Raw genomic sequence first — 21,521 nt, 5'->3', positions numbered from 1 at the left:
TCATAGCCGGAATGAAAGTAACCGAGGATAGATATAGGGATGGGCTAGAGCCCACTCCAAAATTTTTTTACTGTACTAATTTTAGTCCAGACCAAAAAAAAAAAATTAATAGAATTAGTCCACTCAATTAAACCCAAGTCAACTCAGCCACTATATAAAACAATGGCCCAATTCAAATAAGTCCTGGACCAGCCCTGACCCAAGGCGACAAAAGCATTCACCTAGGCCTCAAAATTTATAGGCCCATGGATGGGTCACCAAAAAAAACAAAATATTTTTAGGCAACTTACCAAACCTGTTTTTTGCTTTTTTGACCGATAGATTTAATCATTTGATTATTTTTGTATATACATATATATATATGTATGTGTATATATGTATTATTCTTAGGGCAAATCATTTCAGCCTCCCCAATCGCCTCTGTCTCTAGTCTCGTTCTCAACTCTGAACTTACCCTCTCTCTCTCTCTCTCTCTCTGCAACTGCAAACTACAAAATCTACAAGAATCAGAAGTTCAAAACCCATATATTTCAGTTTATCTATCTGTCTGCAAGAATCAAAAGTTAAATACCCATATCGGCATATCATTTCAGATTGTTCAAAAAATCAAAACCCATATCTTTCAGTTTCCATCGCCCGCTGTTCCAGTTCGGGTTCGCCGTTCGCAAGCTCAGACGCTGTCTCTCAACTCTCAAGCTTGCCCCCCTCTCCCTCTGCAACTGCTAACTTGTATGTATGGGTTTTGTTTTAATTTTTTTTTTTTTTTTTCTAAATCAACTAATCAAGATCTGTAATTCTTGTTTTGCAAACTAAATCGTGAAATTTTTTATGATCTTTTTTAAATAATTTTTTCTTTTTACCATATAGGTAACAAAATTTGCATTGCATTGAATTTTGAGGTAATCACCGTAATCTACAATTTATTTCGGCAAAACAATTTTTATTTTTATTTTTATTTTTTATTTTCACAACTTATATATATATATATATTTTTTTTTTGTCAATTATGTCTACAAGAAAATTTGAATCTGGGCATGAAAAAAGAAAAAAAAGAAAAAAAAAAATCTAAATTGGATTAGAAATCTGCAGAGATTGAATTTGAAACAATTTTTATCAACATGCCAAGCTTTTTGAAGATGGAAATCTTTTCAGAACTAAAAAAAATCATTACAAGACCTTTGACAAGCAAAAGTAGTTAATATAGGGTAAAGCTCTGAAGTTACTTCTTGAAAATTAAAATACTTACAAAAAGCATGCTTTTGAGTGAATTCCATAGTGTTGGAAGGGGCTTGCCATGAACTACCTCACACTCTGCTTCCACTAGTAGATTCTCAAATAGGATTAGTAAATTGGTCAAAAGAAGAGATAGGGTACTAAGTGGTGAATTGTTCAGAAATAACTTGGTAATTTTTCTTATTAATTACCCAAAAAGGATTTTCTATGCCTTAATCAGTCAATTGTCTAAAGAAACATTGTTAGTTAACTAGAATTGAATTAAACAACAGTTGATTTTGGTTGATATATTTTGATTTAGCCCACCCCATTGAGAAATCCTGGATGTTTTGTTTGACATAGAAATACAATGTGTCTTTCTGCCATATTTTTATTTTCAAGTTTTGGTTTTTGATTTTCTTTTGTTATTAGAATGCAGAATATCAGGATATTGATTTATTCCTAAACTGATGCATTGTACTTTGTTATTGGATTAATTTAACATAAGAGCTGATTATAATATGTGCTAATCACACTTATCCGTAATCACGCCTCTTTCTGCAAATAGGTGTCCAACATTTTGACTGAAAGCATAGTTGGGTTGGGTTGGGTTGATACATGATACAAATAGTACTTAGATGGTGGTGTTTTAATTGTTATGAGTGAGATTGTGAAACCTCTTCCTCACAACTTGAGTGTTTTTTTATTTTTAGGGTTAATATCGGGCCTTAACATTTAGCAAGAACAAGGTTCAAGAAATATGCCTCCTCAGTCATCAGGTAACGAGCTCCCTACTTTTTCTAAAATTTTAATTAGCATTTTTAGCTATTGGTTATGTTTATATATTCATGTTTTATTGATTTTTTGTTTTTGTTTTTGTTTCTGCATACATATATATAATATTGTTATGATGTGATGCTTGAATAATTTATTAATGGTAATTAAAGACTTGGAAGTTTGGTTTTCAATTTCAGAATATATGTTTTACAAGTATATTAACGCTTTTAAAACTTTTCCTTTTTTTGTCCGAATAATGTAGGTCACTTTTCTGAAAGAAGAGAGTTGATGGGAATGAGTGGAGTAGGGGAAAAGAAGGTATGTTTTTTTTTTTTTGCCTAGCTAATTGAATTATATAAATAAATTCCGTTGTAGCGTGATGTTGGTTTTAAAATGACCAATTATGATTTTTATTTTCTTTTGTAGGTTCAATGGACAAACTCTGGATTTCCATTTGATTGCCTTACCTTTTGGTCCGTAATAACTAACTATAACTAATTGAGTCATTAGGTAGTACATCTTATCTTTTGGTCCGTAATAACTAACTAATTGAGACATTAGGTTAGTACCTATTATTGGTGAACATAGTTTGAACCTATTCTATATATCTTCACATCTAATCAACAACCGCATTACTCTATGAATGACACATAATAAATATTCTTGGATATTATATACTTTCTATGAAATTAGCTATCAAATCTCTCCAGTTTTCTTGATACGTACATATATGCATGCTCACACCTTTAAATACAAACAAAAAATAGTCAAATTAAAGTGTAGAATGTAAAGATCCTCTACGCTATCAAGGGTGGATACCATCAAGTGAGATCCATCTACGATATTCCACTCTTATCATCTGATCATCCAATCTTTAATTTGACCCCACATATGTGTACAGGGATTAATTATACAAGTGTCATTTGAAATTGTACATTGGATTAGAATTTGAGACGAGAAGAGGTCATATTATTGTGAACACAACATACATGGCTATAGTTAAGCTATATATATATATATATATATATATATATATATAGATTGATAACCAAAAACTTCAAGTCAAAGAGGCATTGTTGATGGAAAGTAATTAAACCCTCCATACCCTTCTCCTGCCATCCTCTCCATCAATTGTGCTTCATACCCATTTGTCCCCTACAAACATAAGCCACTCCTTTTTGGATGTCCCAAATTAGTTGTTCCTTTAGAAAAGTCAAAGCAAATAAATGTTATCTTTCTATCATTGTCCTTTATCTTTGAGTATGCCATTTTTTTCTTTTGGTTACGATATGCCCTGGTACCTATAATGGTTGAAAAGGCTTAGGGGAGTCAAATCTTTTTTACTTCTGGTTATACAATTGTCATGGATTGAACTTGTCAAATCTGTTGAACTCATTGCATGCTCAGATAGTCAACACTTTATAAGATTACTCACCAGTCTGTATGTGGTAGTCTATATGATGCATGCACTATGTCTAGGTTTTCTGAACATCAGATGTCATGATATATAACATAGTGTCCCGAAAACTTCAAGGTTCAAGAGAATTAAAGTAAAAGGTTAACTATGTTTTGGTAAAGCTTTTGATTGCAGAGTGTTTGATCGATATGCTGCTGTACTTGGGATTTTAAAATTTATTTGTTTTCAAAAGCACAAATATGCATAATTTTATATCAATTTATGTTGCTTGCTGAAAGCCTTTTTGCTTTGTTCTCTTGGATATAACAAACTTGTTTCCAACACGTTCCTCATCTTTCTTTGTAGATTTTGGTTACTACGTTAGAGTTTAAATATTTGGTTACCCATGGGTTTATTAGTTTTTGGTGCACGATTTAGTAATGCTAGCTCCTTAATTTTACCATGGGTTTTATTAGGTTTTGAGTGTCATTTTTTAGTACACAAAAGGCTGATGCTGAATAGGTGCCAACAGGGTGTATACTTTTCGTGAATTAAAAATTGTTAGTTTGTATATTTTTTGGTAATGTATACGTCTTTTTCATTTTTTCCTTTTTTGTACCAATAATCTTGCTGCTTTTGCCTTATATTAGATTATGATCTTTAATTTTTTTTACAACATAGGTACCTGAAGATGTTGGGAGGTACCTGAAGATGTTGGGAGCATGTAAGTACACAAATACAAAGATTTAGAGGACACATTGGATATGGTTAATTTATGTGTTTTTGTTGGATTTTTTAGATGTTTCTGCTGGGTTTAAAACTCTGACCTTCAAGGACCACATTAAGTGTGGGGTGTTCCTGGTTAGCTTGGGTATTTATTGCTCTCGGGATTTGTGAGATAAGAAGTATGTGGTGGAGCAAAACTTGAAGGTAATTTAAGAGCTTTCAATATGAAAAATGCTGTCACAGAAATGGAACATTGATTTTATGATTTTTATTTTCTTTTGCAGATGCGTTCGGTTCATGCGAAGGAACGCATTGCTACAGCTTGTGAAATTCAAGCAGAGGCATCCATGCAGCAGGCAGAGGATGCCGAGCGCTATGCAAGCGCTTCAGAGTCGGACAAACTCTGGATATCAATCTGATTTGCCTCATTTTTTTAGTTTTTTACTTTGGTCTGTAATAACAAACTAATTGAGACATTAGGTAGTACCTATTTGGTGAACATAGTTTGAACCTTTACATCTAATCAACAACCGCATTACTCTATCATTAGCACATAATAACTATTCTTGGATATTGTATACTTTCTATGAAATTAGCTAATCAAATCTCTCCAGTTTTCTTGATACATAGATATATGCATGCTCACACCTCTAAAGACAAACAAAAAATAGTCAAATTAAAGTGTAGAATGTAAAGATCCTCTACGCTATCAAGGGTGGATAACCATCAAGTGAGATCCATCTACGTTGTTCCACTCTTATCCTCTGATCAACCAATCTTGAATTTGACCCCACACAACAGGGATTAATTATACAAGTGTCATTTGAAATTGTACATTGGATTAGAATTTGAGACAAGAAGAGGTCATATTATTGTGAACACAACATATATGGCTACCGTTAAGCTATATATATATATATATATTGAAAACCAAAAACTTCCAAGTCAAAGAGGCATCGTTCATGGAAAGTAATTAAACCCTCCATACCCTTCTGCTGCCATCTCTCCATCAATTGTGCCTCATGCCCATTTGTCCCCTACATACATAAGCCACTCCATAATCCATATTACTCAATATAATTAAATGATCGAACTGTGTAATTTTAGAAGTTCAAATCTTATTCAATAAATAACAACGAGCTGTCTAGTGGTACTAGTCTTTTACGTATATAATGTGAGTACCAACTAGGAAAAAAAAAAAAAAAATCTTATTCAATAAAGTACTTGGACTTTTGAAACTTCACATATATATAGAAATTATGAAATTATTGGATAGCAAATCAAATCAAATCAAACAATGTGATAAGCTAAATTATGATCAGATAAAGACCTAAATATTGAATACCTGCATTGTCTCTATAGCATCCCTCTCCGATGAGTTGAAATCATAGAACAAACTTGCTGCTGAAAGCTTCATGGACAGAAACTGATTGAACAAAAAAAATATTAATTACATAAAAATTATTTTCATAACTTTATACTAATTTTATTTTCTAATTATGACTCACCTCAATCTGGTTCTGTAATGATCGTTCATAATTTGATTATCACATCCAACATTACGGCCATTCCCATTGTCTGCAAATCCATATAATAACAAAACAAAACACCAAGAAGAACAATTACTATGATTATAATATTATATATTTAAAATTCCTGAATACAAAAATATTTTTAAGTTAAAAATAGAAAAAGAAAGAAAGAAGATTGGACTTAAATCTTACCTTATAACACCCTGGAACCAGGTCTTGCAAGCATCTTATCTTTTTATTTATTTTCTCTCTTCGATCTCAACCAGTTCAAAACAAAAACACAACAATAATTACTAAAATGCTTAGTTGTAGTTTATTTTTTATTTTTTGGTAGCATTTTATTGCCAATACTGATTAGATTTTTGCTATTAAAAAACAATAACAAATTTCTACAATTCCTAAATATTCTATGGTATTTATCAATAAATAGTGTTAAAATTAAACTAACCCTTCTGCCAAACTGTGGCTATCAGTAGCTTGGCCTCTCCTTGCTCTCACATGGATGACTTCTCTAGGTTTCTCCATTCCTCTCTCATTGTTTATCTTTCTCTTTTTCCCACCAAAGCTCTGCATGCAAACATCAACCAAAATATATATATAAAAAAAGGATTATAAAAAGAAAATAAAATATAAGAAAAACTTCAAAAATTAAAATTGCATAGTTTCTTGTGGTCTTGTTTTCTCCTACCAATCAAGTTCCAGAATTTGGAGATGAGTTTGCTAAACTATCTTTGGCAGGTATCGTTTTTGCGCCGTTGTGTTCGTGGCTGGGACCTCCAGCTAATGGCAAGAATTGAGTGACGACTGGATCATAAAATGGACCATCATGGTTGAAAGAGCTTTGAATATTGTGATGATCAATGAAATTTATAGGATTGAGGTGTGACTGTTGATGATGATCCAAAAAAGTGTCATTTGACAGACCAACTAGACCTTGGACATTCGAGTGTAGACCATCTTCTAACGCACTCAAGTTGTTCAGCAAGTCCATGTTTGATGAGTTGATCTCTGAAAATGAAGGTTTAAGGTTGTGCACCTCAGCATTGAACAATGTGGTTAAGCTCATCATTTGCACAATGCGGTTGTTTTCAAATTTCAAACTCGTGTTCTAATCACAATTCTCATGCACATAGAAATAAAGTTTGTGATGATCACATAAAACCTGAGTAAATGTACAACTATCTCTACTTCAAAATTGAACGATTATCTACCCAACTCGACTAGTTTACATCCTAAATTGAATGATTATCTACCCAACTCAACTAGTTTACATCCTATTATGCCCTTGCTTAAGAATAATTGAGTTTTAAAATTTTCTTTATTTGGACATACTTGGGCTTCAGCGTTAGGTAATGGGTCCAACCCCTTGACAATGCGAGGCCAAATCTTCTAGATTGTAGCCAGAACCCAGGATAGGTGATGAACTACAAAGCCCTTATTCAAAATCATAATGAAGTGTGTTATTTGACTAATGTAGCACACATATTAAGTATGTCCTTTAATTGAATGGCACAAAGTCCTTTCAAAGTGCTTTTGTTATAATACTTATCAAAAAAAAAAAAAAAAGTGCTTCTGTTATAAGAATAATGAAGTATATTCACTATGTCTTAATGGCACAAATTTCTTTTAAACAGCCTTTGTTATAAGATTAAAATTATGCAAGAATGTGTCCAATCATTTGGCTATTTGTCATGCCACTAAAGGAATCTTTCTAAAAAAAAAAAAAACTTACGTTTTTAAAATTAATATGGTGGGGAGATTTGCAATTTTCTTTAGAAAATATACAATACTTCACGGATATATATATATATGTGGTATTCCCGATTAAAGTCATGAAGATTCTCAATCTTTCTTAATAATTGAGAAATGAGGAGTTTTTTTTTTTTTTAAAAAAAAAAAAAAAAAAAAAACATGATTGCAATGATTGAGAATACCATATAATAAATATTCCGGGATATTGTATACTTTCTATGAAATTAGCTCTCATATCTCTTCTATTTTCTTGATACATGCATATATGCATGCTCACACCTTTAAAGGCAAACAAAAAATAGTCAAATTAAAGTGTAGAATGTAAAGATCCTCTACACTGTCAAGGGTGGATATTGGACCATCAAGTGAGATCCATCTAAGTTGGTCCACTCTTATCATCTGATCATCCAATCTTTACTCTTAATAGAATACAAAATCTCTCCACATAGAGCATCTAAGTCCCAAATGAGTAAAACTACATTTGACAGATATGTAATTAGAGTTCTGGAATTAGAATGGGTGGAATTAGAGAAAAGTAATTTAGAAAATTGAATCAAAATTTTTTTTTTTCAATTCTATCCATTCAAATTCTAAGGCTTGAATTCCATATCATCAAATACAACCTAAGGATCATCTCAATTTGGGGTGGCCACGGATCGGATCGGATTAAGCATCATTCCTAATCCGATCCGCTCACAACGGATTGGAGAATGTTGAATCCGCCACCAATCCGTTAGTTCACGGATCGGATCGGATCGGATCCGTTAAATGACGGATCGGATCGGATCCAATCTGCGGACTAAATTTTCTAAATTAGTCAATTTTTAATTTTTTACCAATTTCATATCCAATTACAGAAGTGTAAAATAGAACATAGATTAACCCAATTTAAATGCATAATAACAAGAATAATCAAACTGTAAAATATTGCATAACCAAGAGGATAGTAGTTATCCAAATTATCCGAAAAAACAGTAGGACTATGCCAATATTACATAACAATAGCAGTGAAGTGAAATAAAAAAAGGGATAGCAGATCCATATGCCAAATATTACATAACCAAAGGTCCAAAAGTAGCAATGAAGTGAAAAAAAAAAAAGAAAAAAAAGGAAGTAGCAGACTAGCAGTGAAAAAAAAAGGGTAGCAGAACAATCTCCATGAATCTCCTCAAACCGTAAACTAACAGTAAATACTTACCATAAAAAATAAAAAATAAAAAACGTCAAGTATGTGGCACACGGATTGCCACGGATAGAGTTGCTATATATTAATATTATATATATATATATATATATATATATATATATATTTTACGGATTACCCATGGATTGCCACGGATCGAATCGGATTTTTGACAGCCTAATTCGTAATTCGATCCATGGACTACGGATTCAATTTATTAGAATCTGCCACCGATCCATGGGTCTGATAATCCGATCCGATCCGTACGGATCGGATTGTATCGGATCGGGTTCGCGAATTGGCGGATTTTTTGCCCACCCCTAATCTCAATGCCGAAAAGGATCACATATGCTTGCTTTTAAGGTTCATAATTTCAAGGATCGGATAGAGTGAGTTAAGGCTCAGGGGCACGTGTCCCCCTGGATTTTATCCATTTCTTATTGTAAATTTATGTTATGGTGTACAATACTACAATGTGCCCCTCTGAAAAAATCTTTTGGCTTCGTCTCTGGTTTAGATGTAAGTGGTTCGAGGGGCTTCAATGTGGCGACTTTGTGGGTGGGTGTGTGTGAGTGTGTACAGGTGGCACCAGTAGGCTACCACAATGGGTGAGCTACAAAAGCACAATTTCACATCGCCTTGGTGTGGATGGGGCAAGTGCTATATGTAGATTTAACACCCTTCTATGACACAACGCGCTTTAAAGCCGTGATTGTCGTGAACCCACCAGAATTCTAGAGTTAAGCGTGCTTAACATGAGTAGTACCAGGATGGGTGTACCCCCTGGGAAGTTTTCTGGTCCGGGTGAATAAAAAAGCCGACTTGTGTTTAGATAGGGTGGGGATTGTTACAAATAGTATTAGAGCCTGATCCAGCCGGAAGTGTGACTAACAAGGATGTTGGGTCCCAAAGGGGGTAATCGTGGCGACCTTGTGGGCGGGTGTGTGTGAGTGTGTGCAGGTAATACCAGTAGGCTATCACACTGGGTGAGCTACATGTGCACAATCTCACATTGCCTGGGTGTGGATGGGATAAGTTTTATATTTAGATTCAACACCCTTCTATGACACAATACATTTTAAAGCCGTGATGCCAGTGAATCCACCAGAACTCTAAAGTTAAAATAATAACAGAATGGATGATTTCTGAAAAGTATTTGATCGGAGTGAGTTAAAAAGCCAACAATATTGAACAATAATATATTTAGATAGGGATGAAAGTTGTTACATCAATGTTCTTTTTCTTAGGACCCCATTACCCATCTCGATCTTCAAGCCATTTGCAATGGCCCTATCGAAGCTGTACCTTCTCTTAGTTATCATACATATATAAGATCGATGCAATGTATGTACCTTCCTATAACTAACACTTCTCTATCATTCAATGTGTATGTATAATATTCAACATTGATTGATCACGACTTCAATCATGCAAGGGACTTGTTAATCGTTATCCATATAGTTTTTTCCTTCGGACGTCATTTTCTTTGGTTATCACATTCATTGTCTACAAAAAGGACCCATACATATATATATATATATATGCATGAAATATGTGATTGGTAGAATTAAATTAAAGTTGGTTTCTTTGCAATGATCTGTGGTGCAAGCCAACCTGGGGCTTTTGTCAGTTTGATGTACCTATCACATTTTGGATGTCCATACCGCACAAAGAGTTGAAGCAATCAGACCATCTTAGTCCGTTTATATATATGTAGAGTTAGAGACATCATATCTTCTTCTTGATTTTTCTATCAATAATTTCTATGATTGCTGTTGACCCCTCAAGCATAACGAAATTACGTACTTGAAACATTTATTCTTGTCCAATTGGTAGTGAAAGGTGGTAGTGAACACTTTATTCATAGACAACCATAACAACAAAAATATCCTTAATTATAAATAAAAGTGACTAAAATAACTATAAATACCAAGAATTAATATTGAAACTATATGTATATAATCCTTTAATTATGTTTAATTTTGACCCCACATGTGTGTACAGGGATTAATTATACAAGTGTCATTTGAAATTGCACATTGGATTAGAATTTGAGACAAGAAGAGGTCATATTATTGTGAATACAACATATATATGGCTATAGTTAAGCTATATATATATATATATATATATATAGATTGATAACCAAAAACTTCAAGTCAAAGAGGCATTGTTGATGGAAAGTAATTAAACCCTCCATACCCTTCTCCTGCCATCCTCTCCATCAATTGTGCTTCATACCCATTTGTCCCCTACAAACATAAGCCACTCTATATTACTCAATATAATTAAATGAACTGTGTAATCTTAGAAGTTCAAATCTTATATATATATATGAAATTATTGGAAAGCAAATCAAATCAAACATTATGATAAGCTAAATTATGATCAGATAAAGAACTAAATATTGAATACCTGCATTGTCTCTATAGTATCCATCTCCGATGAGTTGAAATCATAGAACAAACTTGCCGCTGAAAGCTTCATGGAAAGAAACTGATCGAACAAAAAATATTAATTACATAACAAATTATTTTCATAACTTTATACTAATTTTATTTTCTAATTATGACTCACCTCAATCTGGTTCTGTAATGATCGTACATAATTGATTATCACATCCAACATTACCGCCATTCCCATTGTCTGCAAATCCATATAATAATAAAACAAAACAACAACAAGAACAATTACTATGATGATATATTTAAAATTCCTGAATACAAAAATATTCCAAGTTAAAAATAGAAAAAAGAAAGAAAGAGGATTTGACTAATTAATCTTACCTTATAACACCCTGGAACCAGGTCTTGCAAGCATCTCATCTTTTCATTTATTTTCTCTCTTCTCAACTAGTTCAAAACAAAAACACAACAATAATTACTAAATTGCTTAATTGTTTGTTTATTTTTTATTTTTGGGTAGCAATTTATTGCCAATACTGAAAAAACAATAAAATATTTCTATAATTCCTAAATATTCTATAGTATTTATCAATAAATAGTGTTATAATTAAACTAACCCTTTCTGCCAAACTGTGGCTATCAGTAGCCTGGCCTCTCCTTGCTCTCACATGGATGACTTCTCTAGGTTTCTCCATTCCTCTCTCATTGTTTCTCTTTCTCTTTTTCCCACCAAAGCTCTGCATGCAAGCATCAACCAAAATAATAATAAAAAAAGATTATAGCAAAAATTAAATATAAGAAAAACTTCAAAAATTAAAATTGCATAGTTTCTTGTGGTCTTGTTATGTCCTACCAATCCAGTTCCAGAATTTGGAGATGAGTTTGCCAAACTATCTTTGGCAGGTATCGTTTTTGCGCCGTTGTGTTCATGGCTGGGACCTCCAGCTAATGGCAAGAATTGATTAACGATTGGATCATAAAATGGACCATCATGGTTGAAAGAGCTTTGAATATTGTGATGATCAATGAAATTTATAGGATTGAGGTGTGACTGTTGATGATGATCCAAAAAAGTGTCATTTGACAGACCAACTAGTCCTTGAACATTCGAGTGTAGACCATCTTCTAATGCACTCAGGTTGTTCAGCAAGTCCATGTTTGATGAGTTGATCTCTGAAAATGAAGGTTTAAGGTTGTGCACCTCAGCATTGAACTCTGCCATTAGAGATATAATTGAGCCAAAAAAGAAGAAGGGGGCCTCTAAGTGAGCCAAAGGGTGTTAGATTAATCAGATATATGTGAAAGAGCAATATATATATATATATGTGTATATATAGAGTTTAAAAGGTAGGTTAAGCTAAGCATTTGAATGTCGGTTTTGTGTGTTTTGGTTTCTTTTTTGTAGAAAAAAAATATAGTTAAAAGAGATAAAAGGAGGCACGTACTGAAAAGGGACACGTGGCAATTCCAGCTTCGGTGGTGGTGATTGCTTTGTAGGTCAAAATTTAGATTGATAGATAATATATCAAGTGACTCGAGTGGAGAGAGACCATATATCAGACTTATTGGATTAGGTATGGTGAAAATTTTAGGATGCATTAATAATTGATGGCCTTGGCATGAATTCTTGGAAATGACATGGTAAATGAGTTGATGAATTACAAGCATGGTTACAATTCGAAACTTGATGGGCAAATTTCTTCTTATAGTACTAGTAATTAGTTGAACCATTTCCTAAGAACTCCACCCCATCCATCAATGCCGGCAAGAATATATGTATGTGCGGTATGTATATGTTACGAATAGTTTATAATTGGCATTAGGGTAAAACATGCATGCTTTTAGTACCATACATATATACAATTGTATCTTTTCTTTCTTTTATTTTATTTTATCGGTAAATGAGTAATTAATTTGTTAATGATACACCATAAAAAATTGATAAAGAAGTTAAAACGACAAGGAATTAAGTAGAGATAAGGATAACTACATCTCCTTTTATACTTCTCCTAAATTGTAGCAGAGAAAGTAACGAAAGAAGTTTGAAACTTATATAGAGCTGTCAAATACATATCAAAAGAGACCGATCAACTCAAAAGATACTGGTTAAAAAAAAAAACTCAAAAGATACTACAAAAATAAAATACAAGGTTCTTTTTTTGTTATTCAATCGTTCAAGTACTAATTTGATTGTTCAAGTATACCCAGTTAGCACCACACCGTTATCAGTATTTCGAGCATATCTCATAGAATATTAATTTGGATTTGTTAGGTGATTCAGATTGGGTTGGAAAGCTAACTCAATTATCCACGTCATATTCTAAAATCAGGATTTTTGGAGATCATTAAGATTCTATTCTATACGCTTGAAGTTTCTATTCCTGTTCAAAACTTCTAATAGGAAAAGCTTAAAAATTTTCAAGCCAAGAATTCCCGTGTATTGACAATTTCAAAGGTATGAATCCTGTTATTTCTCTCTTTAGGTTGATTCATGATGACTGGCCAATGAGAAACGATTTTAAGCTTCCGCATTGTCAAACCAAAATACCCAACAAGCATTAACTCTCTTTGAAAAAGAGGTGATCCAACCGCATCTTCCAATATGACTACCTTGTTATGACTTCACTCCAGTCACTGGCCCAGCCTTCGGCATCCCCCTCCTTGCAGTTAAAGTAACAACTTCAGGCATGGCCAGCTCTCATAGTCAGACAAGGCCTGGGAACGAATTCAACGCTGTATGGCTGATCAACGATTAATAGAGATTCCGGTGTTACACCCATTTTCTTTTAAATAACGACTACTTCCCTATTAAAGAGGCGAGCTGAGTAAAGCCCGGAATGACTACTCCCTTTATTAAAAGGGCAAAGAACGAAAAATTACCTAATTAAAGGGACGATGAACGATGTCTATCTCCTTATTAAAGGGACGAGTTGGGTGAAGCTCAAGATTATAATTTTTCTTATTAAAAGGACAAGCTGGGTCAAACTCAGAAAACTATTCTCCTTAGTTAAGGGGTAGGCCAATTAACGCTCAGAATAATTACTCATTTTATTAAAGAGTCAAAACATTGGCAATCGCATGTAGTTGATCCAAATTGAAACGATAACCTAAAGAAACTAGGGTTAAATGTAAGTGTTTTATTAATACTAAAAATATAGTACAATACACGAGACTCTCAAAAAGAGAATAGTTCCAAACCCAACGTCAAATTGGAAAGGTACTTGAGGAAAATAACCCTTAAGTAAGCACACTACTCGAAGAGGCATTGCTTAAACTAAGGGTGACCACAGATTTGAGCAGGTCGAATTAGACATTAAATCTAATCAGATCCCTACAAATTGGTGAAAATTGAATCCAATCCAATCCAATCCAATCCGTTACTTTACGGATTGTATTGGATCGGATCATTCCACGTATTAGGCTTTTTCCAAATAGCTCAATATTAGTATTTTTAACTATGACCTAATAAATGAATTTTCAACTGTTAGTAAGACTTAAAAGTTAGTAAAATTTAAAAGAATAAAAGAATAAAGAAAGTAGAAATGGTGTGTATATACATATTATATATATATTTGAACCGATCGGATCAATTAACAGATGGATCGGTTTTTTAATACCCCAATCCATTAACCGATCCGTAGACTACGAATTCCTTATTTGTCAATCCGTACTCGAACCATGAGGCTAAAAAACCAATCCAATCTACAAGAATCGGATTGGATCAGATCGGTTTTATGGATTGACAGATCAAATGAACATCCCTAGCTCAAACAACGCACAATGGTCTCGGTAGAACATGATCTTAAAAAGGTTTGCAGGTCAAAGAAGTTATTTAATCCTCCCAACGGTGCATCACTCGACAATATGGTCCTGTTTGTCTATAAAAATTATAAAACGTAAAATTAACATATGTGATTTTGAGGTTCATAGTAAAGGTGTGCTTAAAAATGATCAGAGACCAGAAGCGACTTGGCATTCCCTACGCTTGACTAGCAAGCTCGGGAACAGGGGGAAACTAATATCGGAAGGAGTCCAGACTTAATCACAACTACCAAATACTCTCCTATAAAAAAGAAGTCGGACAATTCAAAATGTACGACATAAATTAAATATAGAGTCCTTTATTTGCTATACAATAGTGCAAGTGTACTCATCTAGCACATTGATGCCAGTCTTGACTCACCGTTTCTCTTTTTTTGGTAGAAACAGTGTTCGGTTTTGGATCGTGCATAATTTTACATCATCATTTAACAAAAAAGAACAACTTAAAAAAGACATTGTATATTTTATGTTTTTTCCGAAACAATTTTTTCGTATAGGAGTTGGACGAAATGAGCCCATTAGAATATCCACTTTTCCTTAACTTCAAATTCTTTAATTACTATTAATAAGGTTCCCGAAACAATAATAATTGTAGTGGATATCTAAAATAGAGTACCGAAACTCCTCTAGGGTGAATTTTTTATTATTATTTTTTTCTCTCTAGGGTGAACTTAGATGTTGTCCAAACAAATACAAAAGAGTTTTTTTTTTTTTTTTTTGGGTAGGACATTTTTTTTTATTATTATTTTTTTATTTTTCAAAAGGTAGAATTGTATATTTCAAAGAGTTTAGTCCATTGTACATTTCGAATGAGGTTGATAAATGTCTCATTCATTACATCTCTTAGTGCATGTAAAAAGATTCAAATCAGCCATGGATTTAAATGGTTGACAATTAGTTGAGTGGGGCCTATGCAGTGCATAAGCGGCTAATTAAACCTACTAGAAGTTGTCTTCTTTTGTTGTATGATCGATCAATCATGCATGAAATTCCTAAAATTGTACTCTATAAGTATCATTTGTACAACGCCCACCAAAGAGATCTTCAAGGGTTTCTTCTTCCAATTATTTTCAGTATCAAGCAACATTTTCAAGGTCTAGAATCAATACACATATATATCTAACACAAATAACAACCAGACAAATAGACTTTTCTTAATTTCACAAAGATAAAAGTCTATCTGTGGGTTTGTGTGTGACTGTGTGTGTGTGACTCTGTGTATCTGTATGGGTGTTATTTAATACTCTCACTTGATTTAGTTTGACATTTTGGGTGTATTCATAATGTACAGATTGAAATGCAACTCTTGCTTAAAACTTTCTCATCAAATCATTTCCATTATTGGAAACTCCAATCCACACATTCAACCCTGCTTAAGTCCCTGTTTGGCTTTATAGGTGAGATTTTAGAAACTTAGGATAAAGCCGAATCTAATCATTTATGAAGCAATCTTTAGTGCATGCTCAATAAGAAAATGAAATTATTATTTTTTCTATGTTGACCCACCCTAATGGCCAGTTGTTACTTGAGGGTAGTTTTGCCATAACGTCACTGATGTAATGAATTTTGACGGTCACCATCCTCCTCAATATGTTTTGTCTTTACCCCTGCAATATTTGGTTAAGTTTGCGACTTCATCCGAATCTACTAGCGAGTGTCTTCGTTATTCAGCAATTGAATTTTTTTTTTTGGTTGTTGTCATTGGGAGTCCGGCTTCGAGTCTTTGTGTGGCGATCGACCTTGTGAACGGTTGTGTGTGAGCATGTGTAAAAGGTATCAGTTGGCTACCACACTAGACGAATTATAAATGCACAATTTCAAATTGCCTGGGTGTGGAAAAGGCTAGTGTTATATGTAAATTCAACATTCTTCCATGACACAACGCGTTTTAAAATCGTTAATTCATCATAACTCAAAAGTTAAACGTGGATAACCTAGAGTAGTATCAGGTCTCTGGTCCGAGGGAGCCATGCTTAACTTAAAATAGTATAAAGTCTCTGGTCCGAGGGAGCCAAAAACAAACAATATTATACTTAGATAGGGTTAAGGTCGTTACACTTTGTCATTGGGAGCCAACTTCAAACTGCACTGTATAACTTAAGAAAAAAAAATAGAAACATAATAGTTATTATTTACCTAACAATAAATAATAATAATAATAATTTGTTATATTCTATTCTTCTCTTTTTGGAGAGAGACATTAAGGGCCATGCAACCAGATGAGATGAAGATATTTTTTGTGGTTATAATGCTGCTTACAGCAAAATTAGAAGTAAGCAACTTTAAAGACTTGTAAAGTTGTAAGAGATTATATTCCATTAAATTTACCTAATCCTAATAATGGGAATTGAAAGTTAATTCGGTCCCTCTAACAAACATATACTAAAATGGATTACCAAACAAACTGTACCAAAATGACCTTATAAGTAAAACCAACCTTCCGGCGTACCAAAAGAATAACTAAAAACCAATTAAACCTATTTTGGGTCTTTATTTATCTTTGTGCTTAAGAAATCATTCAAAGGCCAGGTGGAATCAACTAAAAAAAAACGATTTTTTTTTTTTTTTTAAGAGTTTGGATAGATATTAAAAGAAATGTAATAGAAAATTTTGCTTCCCATACTTGCCTATTTTTTTCCAAAACTTTTCCGGTATAAAACACAAGAAAATAATATTTTAACGTGAAAGGAGTGCCTTTTTGTTTGACCTTTCTATTTTACCCATTGACTTAATCGTGCAAAACTTATTTCTTTATTTTTTTTATTGGGTTTCAAAGAGAAGAGTTCTCTGCAAAACAATTATTTCTTTGTTTTTTAACAACTCATATATAATTGCGATAACAACATTCAATCCAATCTCTCTCAAAAATTAGTATTGCATCACTTTCTTCATCTCTGTTTTGTTTTTTTTGTTTTGTTTTGTTTTTGTTTTGTTTTTTTGTTTTGTTTTGTTTTTTAAATTTTTTAAGTTTAGTTTATCTTAAACTAATAATTAGTTCTACTCCTACCTAAAAAAATATTATGAAGTCTTATTTTAAATATAAATAAAATATAAACAATTATATTATTAAATTTAATAATCCATCATTTTACTAATTCTTTGCTAAAAATAGACATCATCAAATGCAAATTCGTTTATTTTTTTAGTATTTGAAATTATAATGATAATTTCGGTATGTTCAATTACTTTTTTTTCACTTTCATGTTATGCAAAATAACAAACTAATATTTTCCTACAATTTTCTTAAATAAATTTCTTTTTATTCACTCCACTTTTTTTTTTAATTTCATTTATTTACTTGCTTTTTTTCATCTAAGCAAATGGAGCCAAAGATTCTTCTTAGTTCTTCTGATGTACAAATCTTGATGATGAATCTCCCAAACCTGAACAAATGTGGAGGGGCTGAGCGTGATGTGGTTGGGCAGCCCAATTGTTCTGGCCCAGGACTTAACCAGATTTAGACAGGACTTATAGGTTAGACTGGCCCAATAGTTTAGTGCATAATCCATCCCTCTACGAGCCTAGGCAGCCCAGTTGTTGTTCAATAGAGTGGGCCAGGCACGTTCGTGCATTGATAAGGAGGGTAAATTACTAATAAGTTTGAACAAATTATATACGGATAAACAACATTTATTGTTTTGATTATTTTAACCTTTTCTAAACTCTTTTCCTAGCGATTGAAAGTGACTTTGAGTATAAAAATTTAATAATGTCCCTATATTATAATAAAATATTATATTACATTTTATGCAAGAGAATGATAAAGTTGTCTTTTTATAAAATTTGGCCAACAATATTGTCAGAAAAAAAATGTTAGGGATGTAGTTGAACTTGAGCATACGCTCCAAATTTCACGGTTTACCCGTATCACGGTCTACTCGTATATAATTTATCCAAACCTCATAATTTAAACTATTTTTATTTCCTTTTTTATTTTTTCCTTCTTAAAGACGATAAGATAGGGCGACTCTCCTCTATCTTCCTTTCTATCTTCGCAGCAAAGCAATTCTCCCTCTTCTTCTTCTTTTTCTTCTCTTTGTCTCACAACAATGCAAATCTCAATTAACTAAACATAGAGAAAAAACAAAAACTCAGAATTTTGTAGAAAATAGTAAATATATAATCATTCATTGTCCAAACTTGCTCCATAAATAAATAATTATTTTTAACTCCAAAACAAAATAATCATTCACTTTTTAGTAAAGAGAAAAAAATATCAAAATTCTATAGAAATCATAGAAGAAATAAATATTCAATTTTTAAATTTTTTTTTTTGCCATTATCATGTTTTGCATGAACTCTTTTAATATTTTATTATTATTATTTATTTATGATTGTTTATATATAATATTGGATTGCTAGGCATATTGCCCTATGAATTGATAAAATTTCATAAGCAATCGAATTGAAAGTGATGAAAATAAATATAAGAATTTTTAGAAAGACCAGTTAACCAAGCAATAAATAAACAAATTATACATTATATACACACCGAGTTCTTAACTAAAAATTTTAGGTTTTTAAAAGTAAATATATATATAGTTTTCTATTATAGTGTTCCGTGTGAAATTATAAAGATTTTACACTAATTGAAGACTATACTTAGGGTTTTAAAATGGAGGCAACCACAAGTAGTGGAGGAAGGTGGTGGCGGCATGCAGTGCAGGGTGGAAACTAGGGTTTCGGATAGAGGTTGGATATGGAGATGGAGAGAGATTTGCTTTGCCGTGAAGAGAGAGATGAAGACAACTGATCGTGTTGCAAAAAGAAAAAAAAACCGTTTAACCCGTAAAAAATAGGTAATGTCCATTTTTATTTTTATTTTTATTTTTTAGACACATGTTCCAATAACATTGGATCACATCAGATAAAGAATATATTTCATCCTCTTAAATAAACAGAGGCTTGAATGTACTTCATCCGCTTAGATGAAGAACTCAAGCATTTTTCCATACTCAATACATTCAACACTCCTAGTTCTTATGTTCTCATTTCAATTTATTATCCCATGTGAGTTTTGTTTATTCAAAGAATACTTTATTGATTAGAAGTCCAAGTTTTATTGATTCAATATATTATCCCGTGTGAGTTTTGTTTGTTCAAAGAATGCTTTATTGGTTAGAAGTCCAAGTTTTGTTGGATTTAATAAAGTGAACCTCACTCATGGAATTAATAATAACCACCCACTATTATCATTAAAAATCAAGTATAAAGAACAAATGATTAAATATTTAAAAGTGTAATGGAAAATACAAGGGAATTGCATTCTAAAAATAATCCATTCGCAACTTTGCTTTGCCAACACTGTAAAGACACATTTCAAAAGTTCCAGGAATGCTTCCCAAAGAAAATTTGGAATTTTTTTCAGAAATATTAAGAAAAGTTCTATACCTGTGACATGTCATAGTTAGTAAAAAACTGTGCAGATATAAATTTGACCACACATATGCTATTCTTTTTCTCTCTCTTATGCCTAATATATTTTCATTTCAATTATATACAAGATTAGAAATAAAAAAGATAATGGAAAGTTGTAGAGATGGAGGATACTAAAACATGGAAGAATTTGTAGAAATTAGTAAGTTGGAGAAGATTAATTTGTAGAATTTGTAAATAGTTTTAGAAACTAAATCTTGACATACGATTGTAATGTATAATAGCTATTAGGAACTTAAAGGATTCAGAAAGGTAGACAATTTATGAATACCTAAATATCTAAGGGGATAGTTTTAGAAACTAAATCTTAACCATTGATTATAATGCATCATAATCGTTCATTAAGAAAGAGATACCTATATATACTTTTGAGTTTCAATCTCATTTGTAACGAGAGGGGATGTTTTGATTTCTATTTATAGTTCATCCAAATCAAAACTCCCATATGCAAACAGAGTTTATAAATTACTGCTCCTCAACAATCTCACATGCTGTTCGAGTTTGTAAAACACATTAAATCATTTGAGATCAACTACTAAATTCTAGATACATAATTTCATCTATAAAGTTCTAAATTGTATCAATTAACTGATCATATGTACACATCGGAGGAAAATGCACCTATAACAGGTATTCTCTTCTCTCATTCTCACGTCTCTCCAATTCAATTGGAGATTCGAAAGGAACCAAGAAATTGTTAATAAAATTCCAAACAAAAAACATAGATTAAATATATCCAATGTGTCCTCTAAATCCTAGTGTATATGTGTACTTACACTCTTTGGTAAGACCATCTTAAAAAAAATAATAATGAGGAGAATCTTATGTTTACAAGACGGAATCCAGGCAATTCATGCTACTATTCTTATAAATATTACTCTAGATAGTAGTATAAATAGAAATCTAATAAGTTCACCACATTCCATTGAATCTATTATGTACAAAAACATTGTGGTCATTATGCACCTTAGTAAGTGTTATGAGTTATAATGAAATACAAGTCATTTATAACCGCATTGATCCATGAAAATGTGAAAATTCGAACTTCAGGTCCACACCGGACTCCTAGGGTTTATAAGGGTAAAACAGTCATTTCAAATCATAATTGGATAGACACCCGTACTACTCTAGGTAAGCCTATACCCATGGTCTTAGAAAAACTAGGGTCGAATGTAAGTGTTTTATTAATGCTAAAAATATAGTACAATACACGAGACTCTCAAAAAGAGAATAGTTCCAAACCCAACGTCAAATCGGAAAGGTACTCGAGCAAAATAACC

The 21,521-nt window shown here is 32.4% G+C and overlaps 1 protein-coding gene and 1 long non-coding RNA gene across 6 annotated transcripts; one reads left to right on the top strand and one right to left on the bottom strand.

The window, feature by feature from the left end:
- Window positions 1–375: 375 nt before the first annotated feature.
- Window positions 376–4,671, top strand: LOC132302605 (uncharacterized). 5 transcript variants are annotated; one of them, XR_009480872.1, is made up of 8 exons: window positions 376–729; window positions 868–899; window positions 1,926–1,991; window positions 2,252–2,307; window positions 2,416–2,462; window positions 4,067–4,109; window positions 4,185–4,315; window positions 4,396–4,671. It is a non-coding gene; the product is annotated as an uncharacterized LOC132302605 (long non-coding RNA). The 5 variants fall into 5 exon arrangements; XR_009480869.1 differs by lacking the exon at window positions 868–899; XR_009480870.1 differs by lacking the exon at window positions 868–899 and having other exon boundaries at window positions 2,416–2,499.
- A 5,843-nt stretch (window positions 4,672–10,514) lies between these two features.
- Window positions 10,515–12,353, bottom strand: LOC132305566 (transcription factor bHLH75-like). The gene is made up of 6 exons (XM_059803194.1): window positions 11,837–12,353; window positions 11,601–11,720; window positions 11,365–11,430; window positions 11,156–11,224; window positions 10,994–11,074; window positions 10,515–10,830 (listed from the first exon to the last, which is right to left on the bottom strand). The coding sequence occupies exons 1-6, from the start codon at window positions 12,203–12,205 to the stop codon at window positions 10,738–10,740; spliced, it is 798 nt and encodes a 265-aa protein (XP_059659177.1). The 5' UTR covers window positions 12,206–12,353; the 3' UTR covers window positions 10,515–10,737.
- Window positions 12,354–21,521: the final 9,168 nt, after the last annotated feature.

The sequence above is a fragment of the Cornus florida genome, unplaced genomic scaffold (assembly GCF_030987335.1).
Source record: "Cornus florida cultivar Cherokee Brave unplaced genomic scaffold, ASM3098733v1 CherokeeBrave_3.0.0_Hap2_Chr04, whole genome shotgun sequence".
In the NCBI taxonomy this organism is placed as follows: domain Eukaryota; kingdom Viridiplantae; phylum Streptophyta; class Magnoliopsida; order Cornales; family Cornaceae; genus Cornus; species Cornus florida.
The sequence above is the reverse complement of the archived record's forward strand: the minus strand, read 5'-3'. Positions and strand labels throughout refer to the sequence as shown.